This window comes from Taurulus bubalis (assembly GCF_910589615.1).
Source record: "Taurulus bubalis genome assembly, chromosome: 3".
Taxonomy (NCBI): Eukaryota; Metazoa; Chordata; class Actinopteri; order Perciformes; family Cottidae; genus Taurulus; species Taurulus bubalis.
Window position 1 is genome coordinate 24,333,010 of NC_136591.1, and position 16,443 is coordinate 24,349,452.

Here is a 16,443-nt window from a genome sequence, read left to right on the forward strand (position 1 = left end):
GTCCTGACTTACTCGAAATCTAAAGGGATCGTGGCATTAGTCACCGGTATGGAATAACAACTATTTAAAGCCGATTCTTCAAGACATGTATGGACTACTTTTTGCTTTTTATTTAAAAATCTAAACATTCTTTTTTTTCTTGTGTTGCAGCTTTTATGAAACAGAGAAGGATGGGTCTGAACGACTTTATTCAGAGACTTGCCACAAACTCCTACGCCTGCAAGCAGTGAGTACCATCTGACTCATGTTATTGTTCTGCGTTCACTGGGCGAGCAAACATTGAGAAACACAACAAAGAAATGGCGGTTATTTGTCCTCCGGAGAACCGTTGTGACTCAATGTGACTCCCAGAACAGCTGATTCACATACAAAAAACAAAAAGTGTGGATGCTCTGATGAATGAACTAAGATTGAACTCTTTCTTATTTCAGTCCTGAAGTTCAGTCTATTCTGAACTCGAGTCCTCCTCAGGATGCTGAGCATATGCACACAACTCCCTCTCCTCCTGTAAGTATATTTGCATTAAACAGTGAATTGTGTGCTTCCTCCTTTGTTTACATTTCACCGTATGCAGAGATGCACACACACATATCCTCTGTTTACATGTTTATCATACATTTTGGGGTTCATAATGTGGCTCTAACTTCCTCAACTTCTCCCCCTCTCTCAGCCTAGTCCAATCCAACAGATCAACCTCGGTCCATCCTCCAACCCCTCAGCCAAACCCAGTGACTTCCACTTCCTGAAGGTGATCGGCAAGGGGAGCTTTGGCAAGGTCCTGCTGGCACGCCACCGTGCAGATGACCAGTTTTACGCAGTCAAAGTCTTACAGAAAAAGGCCATCCTCAAGAAGAAGGAGGTAAATGTGTATGCAGTCGTGCAAAAAGTACACATGCAGCAAAAGGGGTCTCCTTGTCAACCTTTAACCCCTGCTTTTTTTTTTCCTCAGGAAAAACACATCATGTCAGAGAGGAATGTGCTGCTAAAGAATGTCAAGCACCCGTTCTTGGTTGGCCTGCACTACTCTTTCCAAACAACGGACAAACTCTACTTCATCCTGGACTACATCAATGGAGGAGAGGTGAGTTACCCGCTGAACTGCCGAACAGCGCAAGATAAGGATGTGAAGCAGAGACGATAGAGGAGAAACAAGCTATTTAAAGAAGAAGCTAAAGAGGAACGAACAGGATAGAAGGACATTTTAATGATGGATATAGTTGGGGGAAGAAGGGAAGTATTACGTAGAATAATGTAGTGCCAGAATCAGAGATTAACATTAGTCAGAAACACAGACAGACAGAGAGGAAATCCTGTCATGAAAAGCAGAATAGAAGCAGCCACTCTCTTGTCTTTCTTTCTGTAAAGGAAACACCTCTCAGGAAATCATGGGGTGGGTTGGGACAGCGGGGGAGACTCTGGGCCAAAATTAGCAGCGCCATTCAGACTCGGTGTGTGTCTAATCCAGCTAATTTCCTGCGATTGTTGGACAAGCACAGACAGTGCTGATTAAATATGGGCCTCATCGGGAAACAGGACACATTTACTCTCCTTCTCCCCTTTCTCTTTTCTTCCCCTCTTTTCCCCCTCTATCATCTGCTCTCTCACTCCACCTCTGGCCCTCGTCTCATCTGTCTTCCCTCGTCAAACTTTTTAAGCCTTCCTGCCTCTTTACTCCCATCCGGTTTCCTCGTTATCTTTGTATTCTTTTTTTTTTTTATCAACGCTCTTCCAATATCCTTTCTCTGCTGGTGCTGCTTTTTAGATCATCTATAACACAACCAAGACATTTTCAAGTTTTGTTGCTGAAAATATATATATTTTTTTTCTTGTCTTCCAGTTGTTCTACCACCTGCAGAGAGAGCGCTGCTTCCTCGAGCCCAGAGCCAGGTTCTACGCAGCGGAGATCGCCAGCGCACTGGGCTACCTCCACTCCCTCAACATCGTCTACAGAGACCTGAAGCCAGAGAACATCTTGCTGGACTCTCAAGGACACATCATTCTTACGGATTTCGGCCTTTGCAAGGAGAACATTGAACCCAAAGGGACCACGTCAACCTTCTGCGGTACACCAGAGGTAAGGAAAACATTTCCAGTGATTCAGAATTTGACAGCACTGTGTAATATTCAGTAATGTAGCTGACCACTTCTCCATGTCTTTTTCTGTCTGCAGTATTTGGCTCCTGAGGTTCTACACAAGCAGCCGTACGACAGGACGGTAGACTGGTGGTGTTTAGGAGCTGTGCTCTATGAGATGCTCTATGGCCTGGTGAGTAACATTGACATTCACCTCACATGAGTTCATAGTAAAGTTGTCTTAAATGTCAGAAATATTCTCCAGAATATCGAGTGATACTGCACACAGTGGTGCCCTCTTATCTCATTTTACGTATTTATACATGATTTAAAATGACACAATCACTGTTGGTTATGTGGATTCCTTGCTCCTTGTTGTTACCAGGATGCTCATCAATTATTTTTCGTCTCTTCCCCAGCCTCCGTTCTACAGCCGCAACACAGCGGAGATGTACGACAACATCCTGAACAAGCCGCTGCAGCTGAAACCCAACATTTCAAACGCAGCCAGACACCTGCTTGAGGGCCTGCTTCAGAAGGACCGAACCAAGAGGCTGGGCTGTACAGAGGACTTTGTACGTGCTTTGTTATTTAGTTGTATGTGTGTAATTGTTAGAATTCATATTTACATATTATGTGTGTTAAAGGACATCATTTAATTATTCATCATTTGTGTCTCTTCACAGATTGAAATTAAGAAACACGTTTTCTTCTCCCCCATCAACTGGGATGACCTCAATGCCAAAAAGATCACCCCTCCCTTCAACCCCAATGTGGTACGTTCCTTTTTAATACCCCAATAAGTGTTGAATATGGTATATTTATGATTTTTTTACAGTATAGTATCCAAAGTCTGCAGGCTTACTATTGTCTTAGTCCTTAGTATTCACATTTAGACGACCAGATCAAGAGCATGCAACATCCTCGCTAGGAATTCGCACATTTCCAGATATGGCAAGGTATTTTACTGCTCGACTAATCCCTGTCCTTCCTTCCTCCCTCCCAGACGGGACCTAATGACCTGCGGCACTTTGATCCAGAGTTCACAGACGAGCCGGTGCCCAGCTCCATTGGCTGTTCCCCAGACAGCGCGCTCGTTACAGCCAGCATCAAAGAGGCTGCCGAGGCCTTTGTGGGCTTCTCTTATGCCCCATCTATGGATTCCTACCTATAGGATTTAAACACAGGCCCTCAATGGACACCATTTCAGACTTACAGGACATGGAATGTGGTGTGTCCATTGACGTGCATCTTGACCCCACCTTACAGTTACCATTGGGGCAATAGAAGATACTTCTGAAGCAACTCTGCATCTGCAAAGAATTGAAACATCTGTACTTGCCATAATTTTGCCAACTCTTAAAAGAAGACTTGCTGCAAGAGGAAGTCTGCTTTCTTTAGATCACTCATTGAGGTCGCAATCCTCCATTTCACCCTGATTAACCAACGCACAATTGCTTCAACTTTCCACAATAAACACAAACTGCAGCCTTCAATTGCCCATCTCTTACCTGATAGTGGAGGTCCTTTGCACACAGCTCAGGCAGCTTAGAAGCCCCCTCAACCCCGAACCGACAAGCACACACACCAACTTCCACTTTCCCTCAAAAGAGGAAGGCTGCACCCCGACTGTACCAGCCCTGACAAGGATTTGCATCCTCATCTATGTAGAGAGTCGTTTGAGATTCTGTCACCCACAGGGGAAATTCCTTTTGAGTTTTAATACGTAGCTTGGCGACGACATTCATTTGGTGCTTTAGTTTCTTTTCATTTATTTTCTGTGTGGTTGAAAAGGGAGTTATTTGAAGCTGAATGTTACAAAGGGAGAGCTTTTATTTATTCTCTCAAATGTGCCTTTTATTTAATTTTTCCTCTCCATCAGATGTCACATCTTTTGGGTTTGTCAGCGTTAATTTTAAAGTTGCCACGTTTAATTTCGTTGCACACCTGACTTCAGTTGAGAAGAGCAATTTTTTTGTTTTTTCAGTTACCAGAGAGGAACGGTGTAGCACCAAATCAACACACCTGCTGCAGCAATAACGTGAGACGTAAAGAACTTAAACAATGTTTCATATCTTCATTTGCACATAAATCAATAATGGTGATAGAGAGAGAAAGAGAGAGCACAGCTGCTAGGTGACAAAGAGAGTGATGTGTTCACGAGTGTTTGTGTAGTTCTGCTTGTCGACTGTGTCCCCCTCATGTCGTCTTCCATTCGCCTCACGATAATTTAACGGCGGCTGATGACGTCGAAACTGAACATTCCATTTTAATATTGCTGTAATACAGTTTGACGGTATTTAAGTTTGTTTGTATATTTGAGTTATGTGTACTAGTTTTAATGTATATTATTGAACAAAAGATGACTTGAGGTATGCCTAAAGATATATATGTATATATATATATGTAACAATTTATGTTCAATGTACTGTAAATTGTAAAATTGTTTCAGATTTATGTGACCATGTCCGGTTTGCAATAAAAGTTTAACTTTATTACACCTTAGAACCTTGTTTGTCATTATTTATATATTGATTTGATTGATTTTCATTTTGTTTAAAATATGATGATAATTTTTACAAAATACTGACTCAATAGAAAATAAGCACATCAAAGCATTTTTAAGTTATTGAGTAAACTAAAACATGTAGAGAATGATCTGGTTAACATTAACTTTTCTATTTGGAAGGAGCTTGGGCTACTGGCCACTGGCAAACGTCCCACATTAGTGTTAAACGGACTTTACCCCCCTCCATGCGTCAGCAGCCTTACACAACCATTATTGTGACGTCCAAGTGGCTGTGTGTGTGTGTGGAAGGATCCGTTGGCGGGCAAAGTATTGGCTGGCCTCAGATCGAATGATAACACCACTCCAGGTCAAAGCATATTAATGAACCAGAGCAGAGTTACATTGCACTAGAAGAGCATTGATTTCACAAAGCTAAAGCTGCAACTGCATGCATGATAATATGATATAAATGATGTACTGTGTCTTCAATAAGATTACAGCAGGGTTTAGCGCCTTCTGCTGGAGCTAAAGGTTGTGTTCATGGTTAATTGTGTCTGCTGGGGTGTCTTTAAAGAGGACACTGCATGCAGATGACCTTTGACCTCAAACTCCCTGGGAAGTGGGTAACATGAAAAAAAGAGTTTTGCTACAAGGATTTGCATTATAAGAGGAGTGTTGGGAAAGCGTTTTAGTGGAAACCCATAACATGTTTAACTCTGTGGACTTTTCAGATAACAGTTTGACATTATTTGTCTAAGAAGTTGTTTGGAAATTCAGTGATTCCCATTCAGAATGTCCACACAAGGTTTATCAACATAAATATGATTGGGGAAAATGTAATCTTTTAAAGTAACTTCACAACATCCATGTTTTTTAGAATTTGAAAATCCTGATGACATCTTTCAGAATCAAGATCTACACAAATTGTGGATTGTGTTACAGACTATTCATATCTTTACTTTCCACTGCACTCTTTGTTTGCTCTGAAAACTAAATTAACATCTGTCTCAGTAGTTTTTACCATCATCATCTTTAGTATTGGTCTAAGCTTACAGAGAGGGTAAAGACAGTTACTTATTGCTGCTTAAGCCAATTAGAAAATGAAAAGGTGTTCTCCAATTTTTTCAGATCTGCTCAGCAGCAATAGTCATGCACTGCCATCTGCTGGCCATGTCTTAAACTGAATAAATAAACCAGTTGTTCATACTTTCTCAGATAACAAATATGACATTACTGACATCAGCACTCAATTACTTATTATCTCTAATATATGATAATACAGGAAACTTCATCAATGCCTGTAATGACATCAAATACATTTTTTCACAAAATACTATGACTTTTAATTATATATTTTTTCCTGAAATACAATACTTTCACTTTTTTATGACAATAATTTGTTAATACATACTTTTAATAGTAAAAAATGTTCATGCCATGCTATATTATTACTTATTCATGGCCTTAATTATATGTTTTATAATATTTAATTAGTTAACACAAATAATTAATGAATTCATGTTTATGTTTTAGGACATTTTCTTACAATATAATATTCAATTCAATTCAATTGAATATCACAAAACCATAAATTTGCTTTACAATCTGTACACATACGACATCCTCTGTCCCGGGACGTCACATTGACTATGACTTCTTTATGATATTTGAAATGACTTACAGAACTTAAAATTTTCATGACAATTTATACAATATACTTTATTATATTATGTATGACATTTTGTGACATTTTATATGACATATACAACTATAACTTTTAATGACACGTTTTTACAACACACTAACCTATGATTTTTTAAATCAGTATCAGTATTTGTAGTTCCTCACAGTACAACAACTTTTTTAGGACATTTCACAAAAAACATACTACACTCCTATTTTGTTAGCACATTTTTACGACAATACTAGTTTTTACTTTTTGACAAATGTTCTACTCTGTTTATTATGTTTTTTTTTAAGTTTCACAACATGGCACTGTTTGACTTTTTTACTATGTGCCTTAACTTGTAATGAGCCTGTTTATTAAATATGTTACCTCCCATTTTCTATTCAGTTTTCTACCACTTTCAATCAGTTACAATAGCTTACTTTAGTATATGTATTTGTAGAGCCACGTATGATTTTCAATATACTTGGTTTGACTTATAATGGAGTGTTTTTACACAGTGGTTGGTTATACATAAAGGATCTGCCTACTTCAAATAAAAAAAGAGAATCCATTGATTAATTTGTTTATATTTGTATGGACAAACATTATGCAAGTTTGACCTTTAAACCATCAATACATGTGTCTTCTGATTATGTTGCCAATATGTTCCTGCTGACTGAGTAAATCTTTGACTGTCTTGAATTAAGAAGAAAAAGGAAAAAGAAGCCTTGCCATTACAAAGTGTGTTTGACTTAATGCAGTGTGTCCCTGTTGAGACACTGCATTCCTATATGGTGAGGTAGAGCTAAACTATAGATAATAAATGACTTTCCAAAGGATCATTTGCCAAGGTACGTTGTCACATAGTTATATAATAATAATAATTAAGTGATTATTTGCTGTCATATTATCGACCAGACTCCAACAAGTAGGCCACCCATAGTTATATTGGTTACTGAATTATTACATAACACACTTGCACACACTTGCCTATGGTAAACTTAACTGAGGATAACATGACAGATCAGAAACATGTCACCATATGTCATGACTGAATATCTAAATACATCTCCAGAAAGGAATGCCAAGCACAGAGTGTTACGCACATAAGCATACATTCTGCCATCTGTAAAGCTGCAGGACAGGTGTGACAGCTTAGTTCTGCGCATTCATAGAAATGGGACATGGGAACCGAGCAACAGCAGGTGACCACCCTGTTTGTTTTTGCATGCAGTATGAGAGAAATACCATTATTGATGCAGATGTATTTTATCACTGGTTACTTTTAAGTGATGATCACTCCAAAAAAAGGAAAACAAACACTTCATAATAATTTCTAATGGCAACTGTAAGCTATACAAAACAACCCAGTGAAAGATATGCTTATTGCTAGTAACTAGTCTCTCCATACTGTACCACAAAGGAGACATATTAGCCACACTGTTCCATTACAAATAAATTGAACTATAAGTAATGTCTGCTTGACACGTTTGGACCAATAAGGATCTTTGTCAGGCATTCCTAGACTGAATACACGTTTCTTATTGGTCGTTTGTGCAGACATGGGCGGGGCTAAGCAAGTGCTTTAGCAAACCAGGTCGCGTGCGTGCACCGACATGAGAGACAGAAGAGTTGGGAAGTAAAGCTAGAAAGAAAGCGAATGACCGGTAGACACGAATTCCAGATAACAACAGGGACACCGCTGGGTTGTCAGGTAGGAAAGTGTCACATTTTTTTAATACCTTGCCTAAAATTTAACTTTTCGTGAAGCGAAATTGGCTTAAGTTGGACGTAAAATAGTGGGCATGCCCATATTTGAAGTCATTGTGTTAGAGAGAGCTGCTACATTTGATAAAGTTCATGAAGACGTTGTGTTTCCCTCGGTGGTCCACAAAATGACCTTGCAACATTGTAGCTCAAGTCATGGACTTTCAAGTGGACAGAAAACTAATACAAAAACACATAGAACATGTAGTCTCACTCTGTAGTGTCAGTCACAACATATGAATATATCAATTATGACAAGCACGAGATGGTGCTGCTGCTGAATTAAAACAAACGTCTTCTTCAAAACCTATTTACAGGTTTTAAAGTTCATGATTTAGACCACAAAGTTTTGCAGATTTATTAAGGCAAAGTTACGTAAAGGTTTTGTAGATAAACATGTGTATATTCATATTTAAAAGTAGGGTTTTATTTTGCAATACCTTTGCAAGTGTAATCGTAGTGTCATATTGGCAATAGAAATGAAAACAATCATCAGTTAGATGAAGATTTCCATCATCTTCATCCCCATAGAAGGGGGTCATTTCCCTCTTGAAGAATGCTGCGGTGTCCATCAACACACAGCTCATAACTGGTGAGAGAGTATGTATTTCTGAAGGGACTGTCCTACTCCGTATACAGGACTGAAATATTAATGCATATTCCTTTATGTCAGGGAAATAGTTCAGCATTAGATGTATCTATGGGCACCAGGGGAGAGTCTGTCAGATGGTTTCATGTTTATTTTGCATAATTAATAATGATGTTTCTTTGTTTTGAATGTGTTGGTTTGTATCTGTTTTCTCAAGGTCTACGGATAAAGGTGGTTGACAATGGATCGCAACAGTGAGACCAAGCACTTGAGTTCTGACCCCTCTGAGACCCGGAAACTGGAGCATCAACGAGGCACAGGTAAAAACAGAGGGCAGCATTATTTTCTTATAAGATAAAATAACATGTGTTTTTAAGGTGAATATGTTTAGAGGTTACATGTTAATACATTTGTATGTTTAGTGAGGGTATACCTAATATATCCGGTACAAAGGGGCTACCTCGCCACAGCGTGACCTCCCTGAAATCTGGAACTTGGACTGATGTTAAAAAGTACAGCAACGTTATCCAGATAAATCAATAAACCAGATCTGGGAACAGATAATTCAATTAAAGCTAGAATGCCATTTGCTGCACGTTGAACTTCTTCACATCAACTGTTTCCTTAAACACTGATTAACGACGAAGCCCCAAAAAAATTCTAACTTTTTAACGCCTGTGTCCTGGGTCACTCTAACCTTGCTGGCGTGATACCAAAAGTGTCACATGCGTTCATCACAAACTACTTGTAAAAGGGCACAGGTTACTGACTGAATAGAGCATGTGGAAAAGGAGCTCATAGACATCATGACAGGGTTAAAGAGGAACCAGATCGTAGTTTCTTGGAGTTCATCAGGACCATGGCCAATCCATTCTGAATCAATCTTTTCGCCAAAAATACAATTACAATCGCAAACAGGATTTAAACTGACAATTCTGGGTGCTAACGTGTTGGACATTGCAATCGCATTTATACATAATGTCTGTTATGGAAAAGGATTGAGAGAGGGCTATACAGTGCAACAGTCAAAGCAAATTACTGTATAGGACCCTGCAGTTTGCAGCTGCAGCTCTGTTTTTCTTGCATGTTGCGCTATGAGAATTACATGAAAACAAAAACAACAAGTCTCACTTGCATGATTATCTACAGTCTATTATAAAAAACAGACTTAGCAGGTTTAAATAATAACCATAATTCAAGTGCTTCAGCAATATAGCAAAACAAGTACATGTGAATATCAAAAGGTCATACATATATATACATTTACATGCTAAGCTCATCAGTTGTGATTCATTCAGAAGTTTGTCTTTCTTATCTCTATTATGATGAGGGGTATCTGTTAGCTCACAGTGATACATCCCTGATAAAGCATTCAGGCTTAAACCCCTTATACACACATACACTCACGCACACAATGACTGACAAGATTGCCTCAGCATTCTTCTTGTGAACGTCTGACCTCTAATTCCACACAGTCAGCACTTTTAAAGCGACTTCATGGTCGGGGGAGAAAAGCTGTGACCCTGCCAAAAGTTACGGCATCCAGTTTCTTCAAAAGAATTATGATATAATAATGATATCATTGTGTTGACGCTAAGTGACCTTTTACCACATTCCCCCCTCTTACATCATGCTGTCATGTACTGTACACATGTACATATGTATCTATTCAAATGGGTGATTTACCTTATCATTTTTTTAACTCATTTCCCTGACTGAAGTGGAGTTTCTGTACACATAATATATATTATATTATATTTTATATTTATAACCTTGGCTGCCTGACAACCCTGGTTTTTGGTGAGATTATCACACTGTTAACCTAATACCTGCAACTGCACATGAGACCATCCATTGCATTAAACCGTTACTAGCTGTAAACAAGAACACTACTTGTTTGATCAGCAGAAGGAACAAATGGTTGTCTTGTTGTCAGGTAGGGTCAGCTACAGACCATGATAACCATGCTGGATCTAAAAGAGGGTCAGTGTGTTGCTCTTTAACACCTTACCGCTGAAGATGCTCATTGATAGATCAACCCGTTCCTCTCCCTCATGACTCCCTGGCTACAAAAACAGATGAGAACAACAAATGTTGAATTAGGAAGGTAATACACACCTGGGGCAGTCATTTGTGTGATTTTATTTACCTTAAGTTGTGCACTTTCTGAATATAATAATTAGTTGTATATTGTTCATTCAAAGCTGGGGTCGGCAACATTTGAGAGACCAGCTAGAGTAAGCTCAATTTAGAAGCACCAGCTCCAAAAGTTCCGAAATTTAGTGAGGAAATTAGAAAGTTGCAGCAAGGCCAAGCTTCTCCTTGTGGCACTGGCCCCACAGTGGCAAGCGTGTGTCAGGCGTCGGCCAGGCGTCAGGACTCTGACTACTGCCCCTCTACTGGTGGCACATCGCTGGCTACTGGTTTCAAGTCTCTCACGAGTTGTGGTACTCCTGTGACAACTACTGGCACTGGCAGCCCGTGGCACCTACCAACACCCTGTATTTAAAAACGTTTTGATAAATAGTTTTAAATTATATTAAAAAGGTAATTATTTGGAAAGAGTATATTTTGTTCCTTTTGGTTTCAAAACCAGCAAAATCATACATAAATAAAAATGAATGTTAAACAAAAAAGTACAGCGAGGTTGCTCGAAGGATGTATACAGAGAACAGGGGGCTCAGTTGACTCAACTAAAATCATAAATATGATTTACGGCAGCTGACCTGTGTAACAACAATGGGTGTTCCCAGGAAATGTGGCTCCACCCACTCAGCTTGGCAGCTTTTTTATTCTTTATTCAACAATTGCACATGTACAATTTCATAACGTGTCAATAAGAGAAAGCAAAATACATTTAAACTAACATGCCAGGGATGCCGAACGAGTGGCGTTCGCTTGCCGCTGTTCTGGCACTTGACTGACGCCTGCCACAGAGTTGCCACATACTTGCCGCTCTCTGTCCTGACACCTAGTTTACCACACGCCTGCCACTGCCAGTAATCGCACTCGCTGTCTCTCATAAATTGCCTCTCCCTTCAGGCTTCGCTCCAAAGCCACGCCCCCAAAATGATAACCACGATTTGACCCATTTATTTAGGCTTCAAGTCGTCTGAGTAATCTCTTTTCCCCCACTGTGTCTTGGGCCACAGGGCAGCGGCTGAGAAGTACTCAGCAGTGTGTGTACTGGTAGTTCTGTTCGCGGTAAGCCAAACAGACCGTACAAAACATTGAAAGTGAGCCAATTAACAATCGGAGACGTAAACAACCGATGAGCTATAAAGCGTTGTAGAGCACACTTAATTCCAACTCAAAAACAAGCAGGGGGTTTATACAAGCAATCGGCTCAAAGTTGTCGTAAAAAAGTCTTCGTACAATTGTGCCATAAACAAAGTTAAACTCACCTAGCTGTCTGCCTGCTTAGCAGGTACAGTATGTACCGATCCTTGTTGTTCCATTAGCTGTTTGTCAATCACACTGTAAAACAATAAGCCACAGAGCAGCGGCTACTGAGCAGTGTGTTCACTAATTACTGTCGGGGTGTAAAGAGGATTTCAACAAATATAACAAAAAAAAGGTTTCTAGAATACATAACTAACCCTTGCTTTAACACAGTCAAAACTGTGTTAAAGCACTGTTTCTTTAAACCTGTCAACTTGTTTGTGTGCTCTTATGGGACAATTTATCAAACTCTGTGAGACCTCGAGGATGGACATTGGGCACAGGCATTTTGTTGTTGGGCTGTTATCGTATATCCTCTGACTTGCCCTCTATCCCTCTGTTCCTATCTCCAGGCAGCATCCGGCTGGTGCTGGTTGCGGCTGGAGCGGCCTCTCTGAGCGGCCTGATGCTGGGCTATGAAATGGGCCTAACCTCTGGGGTCCTGCTGCAGCTTCGGGGCCTCCTCTCCCTCTCCTGCCGGGAACAAGAACTTCTGGTCAGCTCCCACCTGCTCGGCGCTCTTCTCATCTGCCTGGCTGGAGGTCATATATTGGATCGCTACGGCCGGCGCTGCTCTTTGCTCCTGAGCGCGGCCCTGGTGGTCGGAGGGAGCATCTTGCTCATCGTGGCCACCTCGCTTATTGCTCTCACGCTGGGCCGGGTGATAGTCGGCATGGGAACATCGCTGTCAGGGACAGGAGCGTGTCTGTACATTGCAGAGATCTCACCGAGGGAGCGGAGGGGTCTGCTGGTGACGCTGTACGAGTTGATGTTGGTCGTGGGTGTAATGCTGGGATTCAGCTGTAGCTACGCCTTCGCCACTCTGCCTCATGGCTGGGCGTATACATTTGGACTCGTAATCCCCCCAGCGCTGCTGCAAATCAGTGTCCTTGTGTTCCTCCCACCGAGTCCACGCTTCCTGGTTAGCCAGGGTAAAGTGGAGCAGGCCAAGATAGTGCTGGCCAGACTGAGAGGTGGGGTTCACGAGCATGTGGAAAAGGAGCTCATGGACATCAGGACAGGGCTGAAAGAGGAATCGGAGCATAGTTTCTTGGAGTTGTTCAGCACCAAGGCCAACTTGCGTTCTCGACTGCTAACAGGTGTGATCTTAGTCTTCCTTCAGCAGGCCACCGGTCAGCCCAATATCCTGTCCTACGCTTCACCACTTCTCCGCAGTGTGGGCTTCAACAGTGACGCCGCAGCGACCTTGGCCTCCACAGGGTTCGGAGTGGTCAAAGTAGTCGGCACCATCCCAGCCGTGTTGCTGGTCGACAGCGTGGGACCCAAGAGATTTTTGTGTGGGGGTGCTGTCGCGATGGGAATCTCACTAGTTGCACTTGGTACATTGACACTGCAAAGCCACACTAACCTCACCAGCCTGTGTAAAAGTCACTCGATATTAAACCACACACATGCACCGTGGGATTTAAACGAAACCTCTATAAGCCTGGAAAACAGTGACATTTATTCAACTGATCTCCCCTACCAGTGGATTAGTGAGGAGTCACAGCAGAGTAACAGAGAAGATGAAGGGATCCTGGAGTCAGCTGGAGGAAGGACTTATGGAGAAGGGTCTTCCTTACTGAAGTGGGCGTCATTGATCAGCTTGCTGGTGTTTGTGGCAGCCTTCTCCATTAGCCTCGGGCCAAGTAAGCACCAAATCATTCAGCTTTATTCACCCACTACTTTTGTGCACACACACACACACACACACACACACACACACACACACACACACACACTGTTGACTCTTCAAAGGTGAGCGCCAAGTGTCTGCAATAGAACAGCAGCTATGAACCATATGCTCTCCCAGGCGATGCTCACAGACTTTGTTTGGCTTTATTTGGTTCCCATGACTGCAGCTTATAGCACGTTGTGCTGTGAAGTGCAAAGTGCAGCAATGGTTATCATACATACAACTCATACTTACAGACAGGTGAATTTGAAACGTTCCAGTAAACCCTAAAAGCTTTCAACTTCCCACACAAAATTGTTAAATATCAAAATTCTACATGCTGCCATTTCTATTCTGATCATGTTATTTGTATTTGTGCCATATTAATGGTCACTTCCATCCTTGAACATGTGTCTTTGTGTTTTCTTTTCTTTCCAGTGGTGTATGTGGTGATCAGCGAGATCTTCCCAATGGGAGTCAGAGGAAAGGCTGTTTCTGTGGTGTCGGCTGTAAACTGGGCCACTAACCTGCTCATCTCTATGACCTTCCTCACAATTACAGGTGTGTGTGTGTGGTATTAGTTATAATTAATAATTGTAGATTCAAGTTCATTGTGGTAGAGTTAACATTTTACCAAAAACTGTCTCTGCAACTCGGGCACATATTCACTAGGAGATCCGTTTCTGTTTCCGCAAACAATAGCTGCAGGTAAACAAACGTTTAAGCCATTACACAGCTGTATGCTCTTCACTTTGTATTTTCATATTTTTTCAATAACAGGCAAACGTATGTAATGTGTATTGCAACAACTAGCAAACTCTATACTGTTGATAGCCTGAGATTTCGTGCTTTAACCGGTTTGTTTACTTTCTGAAGGTGTGTCTCACCTTGTTTCCCACGTATTCGTACTGGGATAGCAAAATAGGCTTGGTTATTGCAGGCAAAACATACTGGTATGCTACCTGAGGTCATGTGCAGACATTTGAGGACACGTTTCCTTGCTATTGTTTTTCTAGAAAAGATTGGCGTGGCCAATGTGATGTTCCTCTACGCTGCCATGAGCTTCGTTCTACTGGTGTTCGTCATCTTCTGTATCCCGGAGACCAAAGGTCGCACTCTGGAGGAGATATCGAAAGAACTGGCGAAGAAATAAATGGCAGCCTACACATGATCTTAATGTTGTCAAGGCATCTAGTAAACTGATTTGTGAAGTGGATCGCTTCGGGAGAGCCAGATCAGCAGCAGCACATCAACAGAGACTTTTTTTATACGGACCACAACTGAACACCTCACCTGAAGGAGAGTGGAGAGCGAAGGGCCAAAGAGGACAATATATTAGCACTGTTAAGACTCTGGAGCACAACTCATACACCTCACCCACACCTGTGCATCCGTGGATTTCCAGCTGATTCCTATTATAACATATTTGTCATATAGTTCCTTCCTGCTACATGCTGTAAGTATGTAAAGGAAGAAATTAACAAGAAAGGGATGGTGGAAATTGCGTAAATAGGAAATAATTAAATCATGGAGAAGTATTATGTGAATTTGCTCAAACGAGGATATCTCAGGGTTCACTCTTGCTAGTTAAAAGGCAGTAAAAAAAAAAAGGTAACAATAGGGATTGAATATATTTGTATTATGAAATATATTTTAAATAATAACATGAATTTAGTCCCCTTCTTTCTTTATGTCCCTATTTAAGAATACAGGTCCAATAATGCTGAATGGGGCATTTTGCCTCAAGGCCAGGATATAATTGACTCCAGCAGAACTGATGAAGCTCCTCGAATGAGTGCTCACACTTTACTACGACAGCCTTTTGTTTTCCATTTTGATTTGACATTGTGATGTCAGACATTATATACATCTACAAACTAGAGACCAACTAGAGCTACAACGCCAAATTAGGCCAGTGGTGTAAAGTCGAGGGGACCAAGACCCCTTCCCTACTTCCCACCCCTTTACATCCGACGCCCTTGCTCGGACCACAACCATCTCAGCCTTCATTTTGATCTCAACTACACACCTGTAGTAGGTGGGCAAGTAGCCCTTCAACCACCTTGTCTACACATCTGTAAAGTTTCACGACTGCATTTTGCACGATCGCGGTGAAAAATATCCGTCAAATAGTACCGTAACACCTGGCAAAGTGCTCAAGAACGCTTCTGTGCTGGTTCCTGCTATAATAGGTGGCCTGGACCACATTTTGACTCACAAACAGAATCCCAAAGTGAAGTACCAGCGTGTGTGGCTGTGCTGTGGCGGCTGGTAAAGAATGGCTCTTTTGGAACACCATGAAAAAAAAAAAAATCAAAGATGTTCTTAATGATTACACACTAATCACTGCAAATGTCTGTGTATGTAACATTCTTTGGGTTTCAAATTATTTCCTTTACCATTATTTATATGCTGCTCCCTGTTTTATGTCATGTAATAACATGAACAAGGCTCAAACCAGTCATGCTGCAGAACATAGCGTCGACATATGTCTACCACAATCTACGTGGTACCAGATACACAGGTTTACACACATCGTTTACATTTTATGGGAACAAGCAATCAAGAAAATTATAATAAATCAACACTACAAGCAAGCAGTCAAGCAAATAAATACTGAACTCATCAGATCTAGTAGAAATATTGGATGGACTGTAAAACATTTTTTTTTATGTTACTTGTGTCTGTGATGCTAAAATTAAACTTAGGTGATTAACACG

At 41.0% G+C, this 16,443-nt stretch overlaps 2 protein-coding genes across 3 annotated transcripts in view; both read left to right on the top strand.

Annotated features, from left to right (window-relative positions):
* sgk1 (serum/glucocorticoid regulated kinase 1) overlaps positions 1–4,571 on the top strand; it is a gene marked incomplete at its 5' end in the record, with an annotated part of 31,441 nt that extends 26,870 nt beyond the window's left edge. For both annotated transcript variants that reach the window (XM_079215026.1, XM_079215027.1), the window contains 9 exons: positions 151–226; positions 432–507; positions 671–859; positions 950–1,081; positions 1,838–2,074; positions 2,171–2,266; positions 2,493–2,648; positions 2,760–2,849; positions 3,080–4,571. In XM_079215026.1, coding sequence (XP_079071152.1) covers positions 151–226; positions 432–507; positions 671–859; positions 950–1,081; positions 1,838–2,074; positions 2,171–2,266; positions 2,493–2,648; positions 2,760–2,849; positions 3,080–3,247 — 1,220 coding nt within the window. In that variant the 3' untranslated portion in view covers positions 3,248–4,571. The remainder of the gene's footprint in view (positions 1–150; positions 227–431; positions 508–670; positions 860–949; positions 1,082–1,837; positions 2,075–2,170; positions 2,267–2,492; positions 2,649–2,759; positions 2,850–3,079) is intronic.
* Positions 4,572–8,848: 4,277 nt separating this feature from the next.
* slc2a12 (solute carrier family 2 member 12) lies at positions 8,849–14,876 on the top strand (the record flags this gene model as incomplete). Its single annotated transcript, XM_079215733.1, has 4 exons — positions 8,849–8,927; positions 12,402–13,697; positions 14,162–14,284; positions 14,740–14,876. The coding sequence occupies 4 exons, from the start codon at positions 8,849–8,851 to the stop codon at positions 14,874–14,876; spliced, it is 1,635 nt and encodes a 544-aa protein (XP_079071859.1).
* Between the last annotated feature and the right edge of the window lie 1,567 nt (positions 14,877–16,443).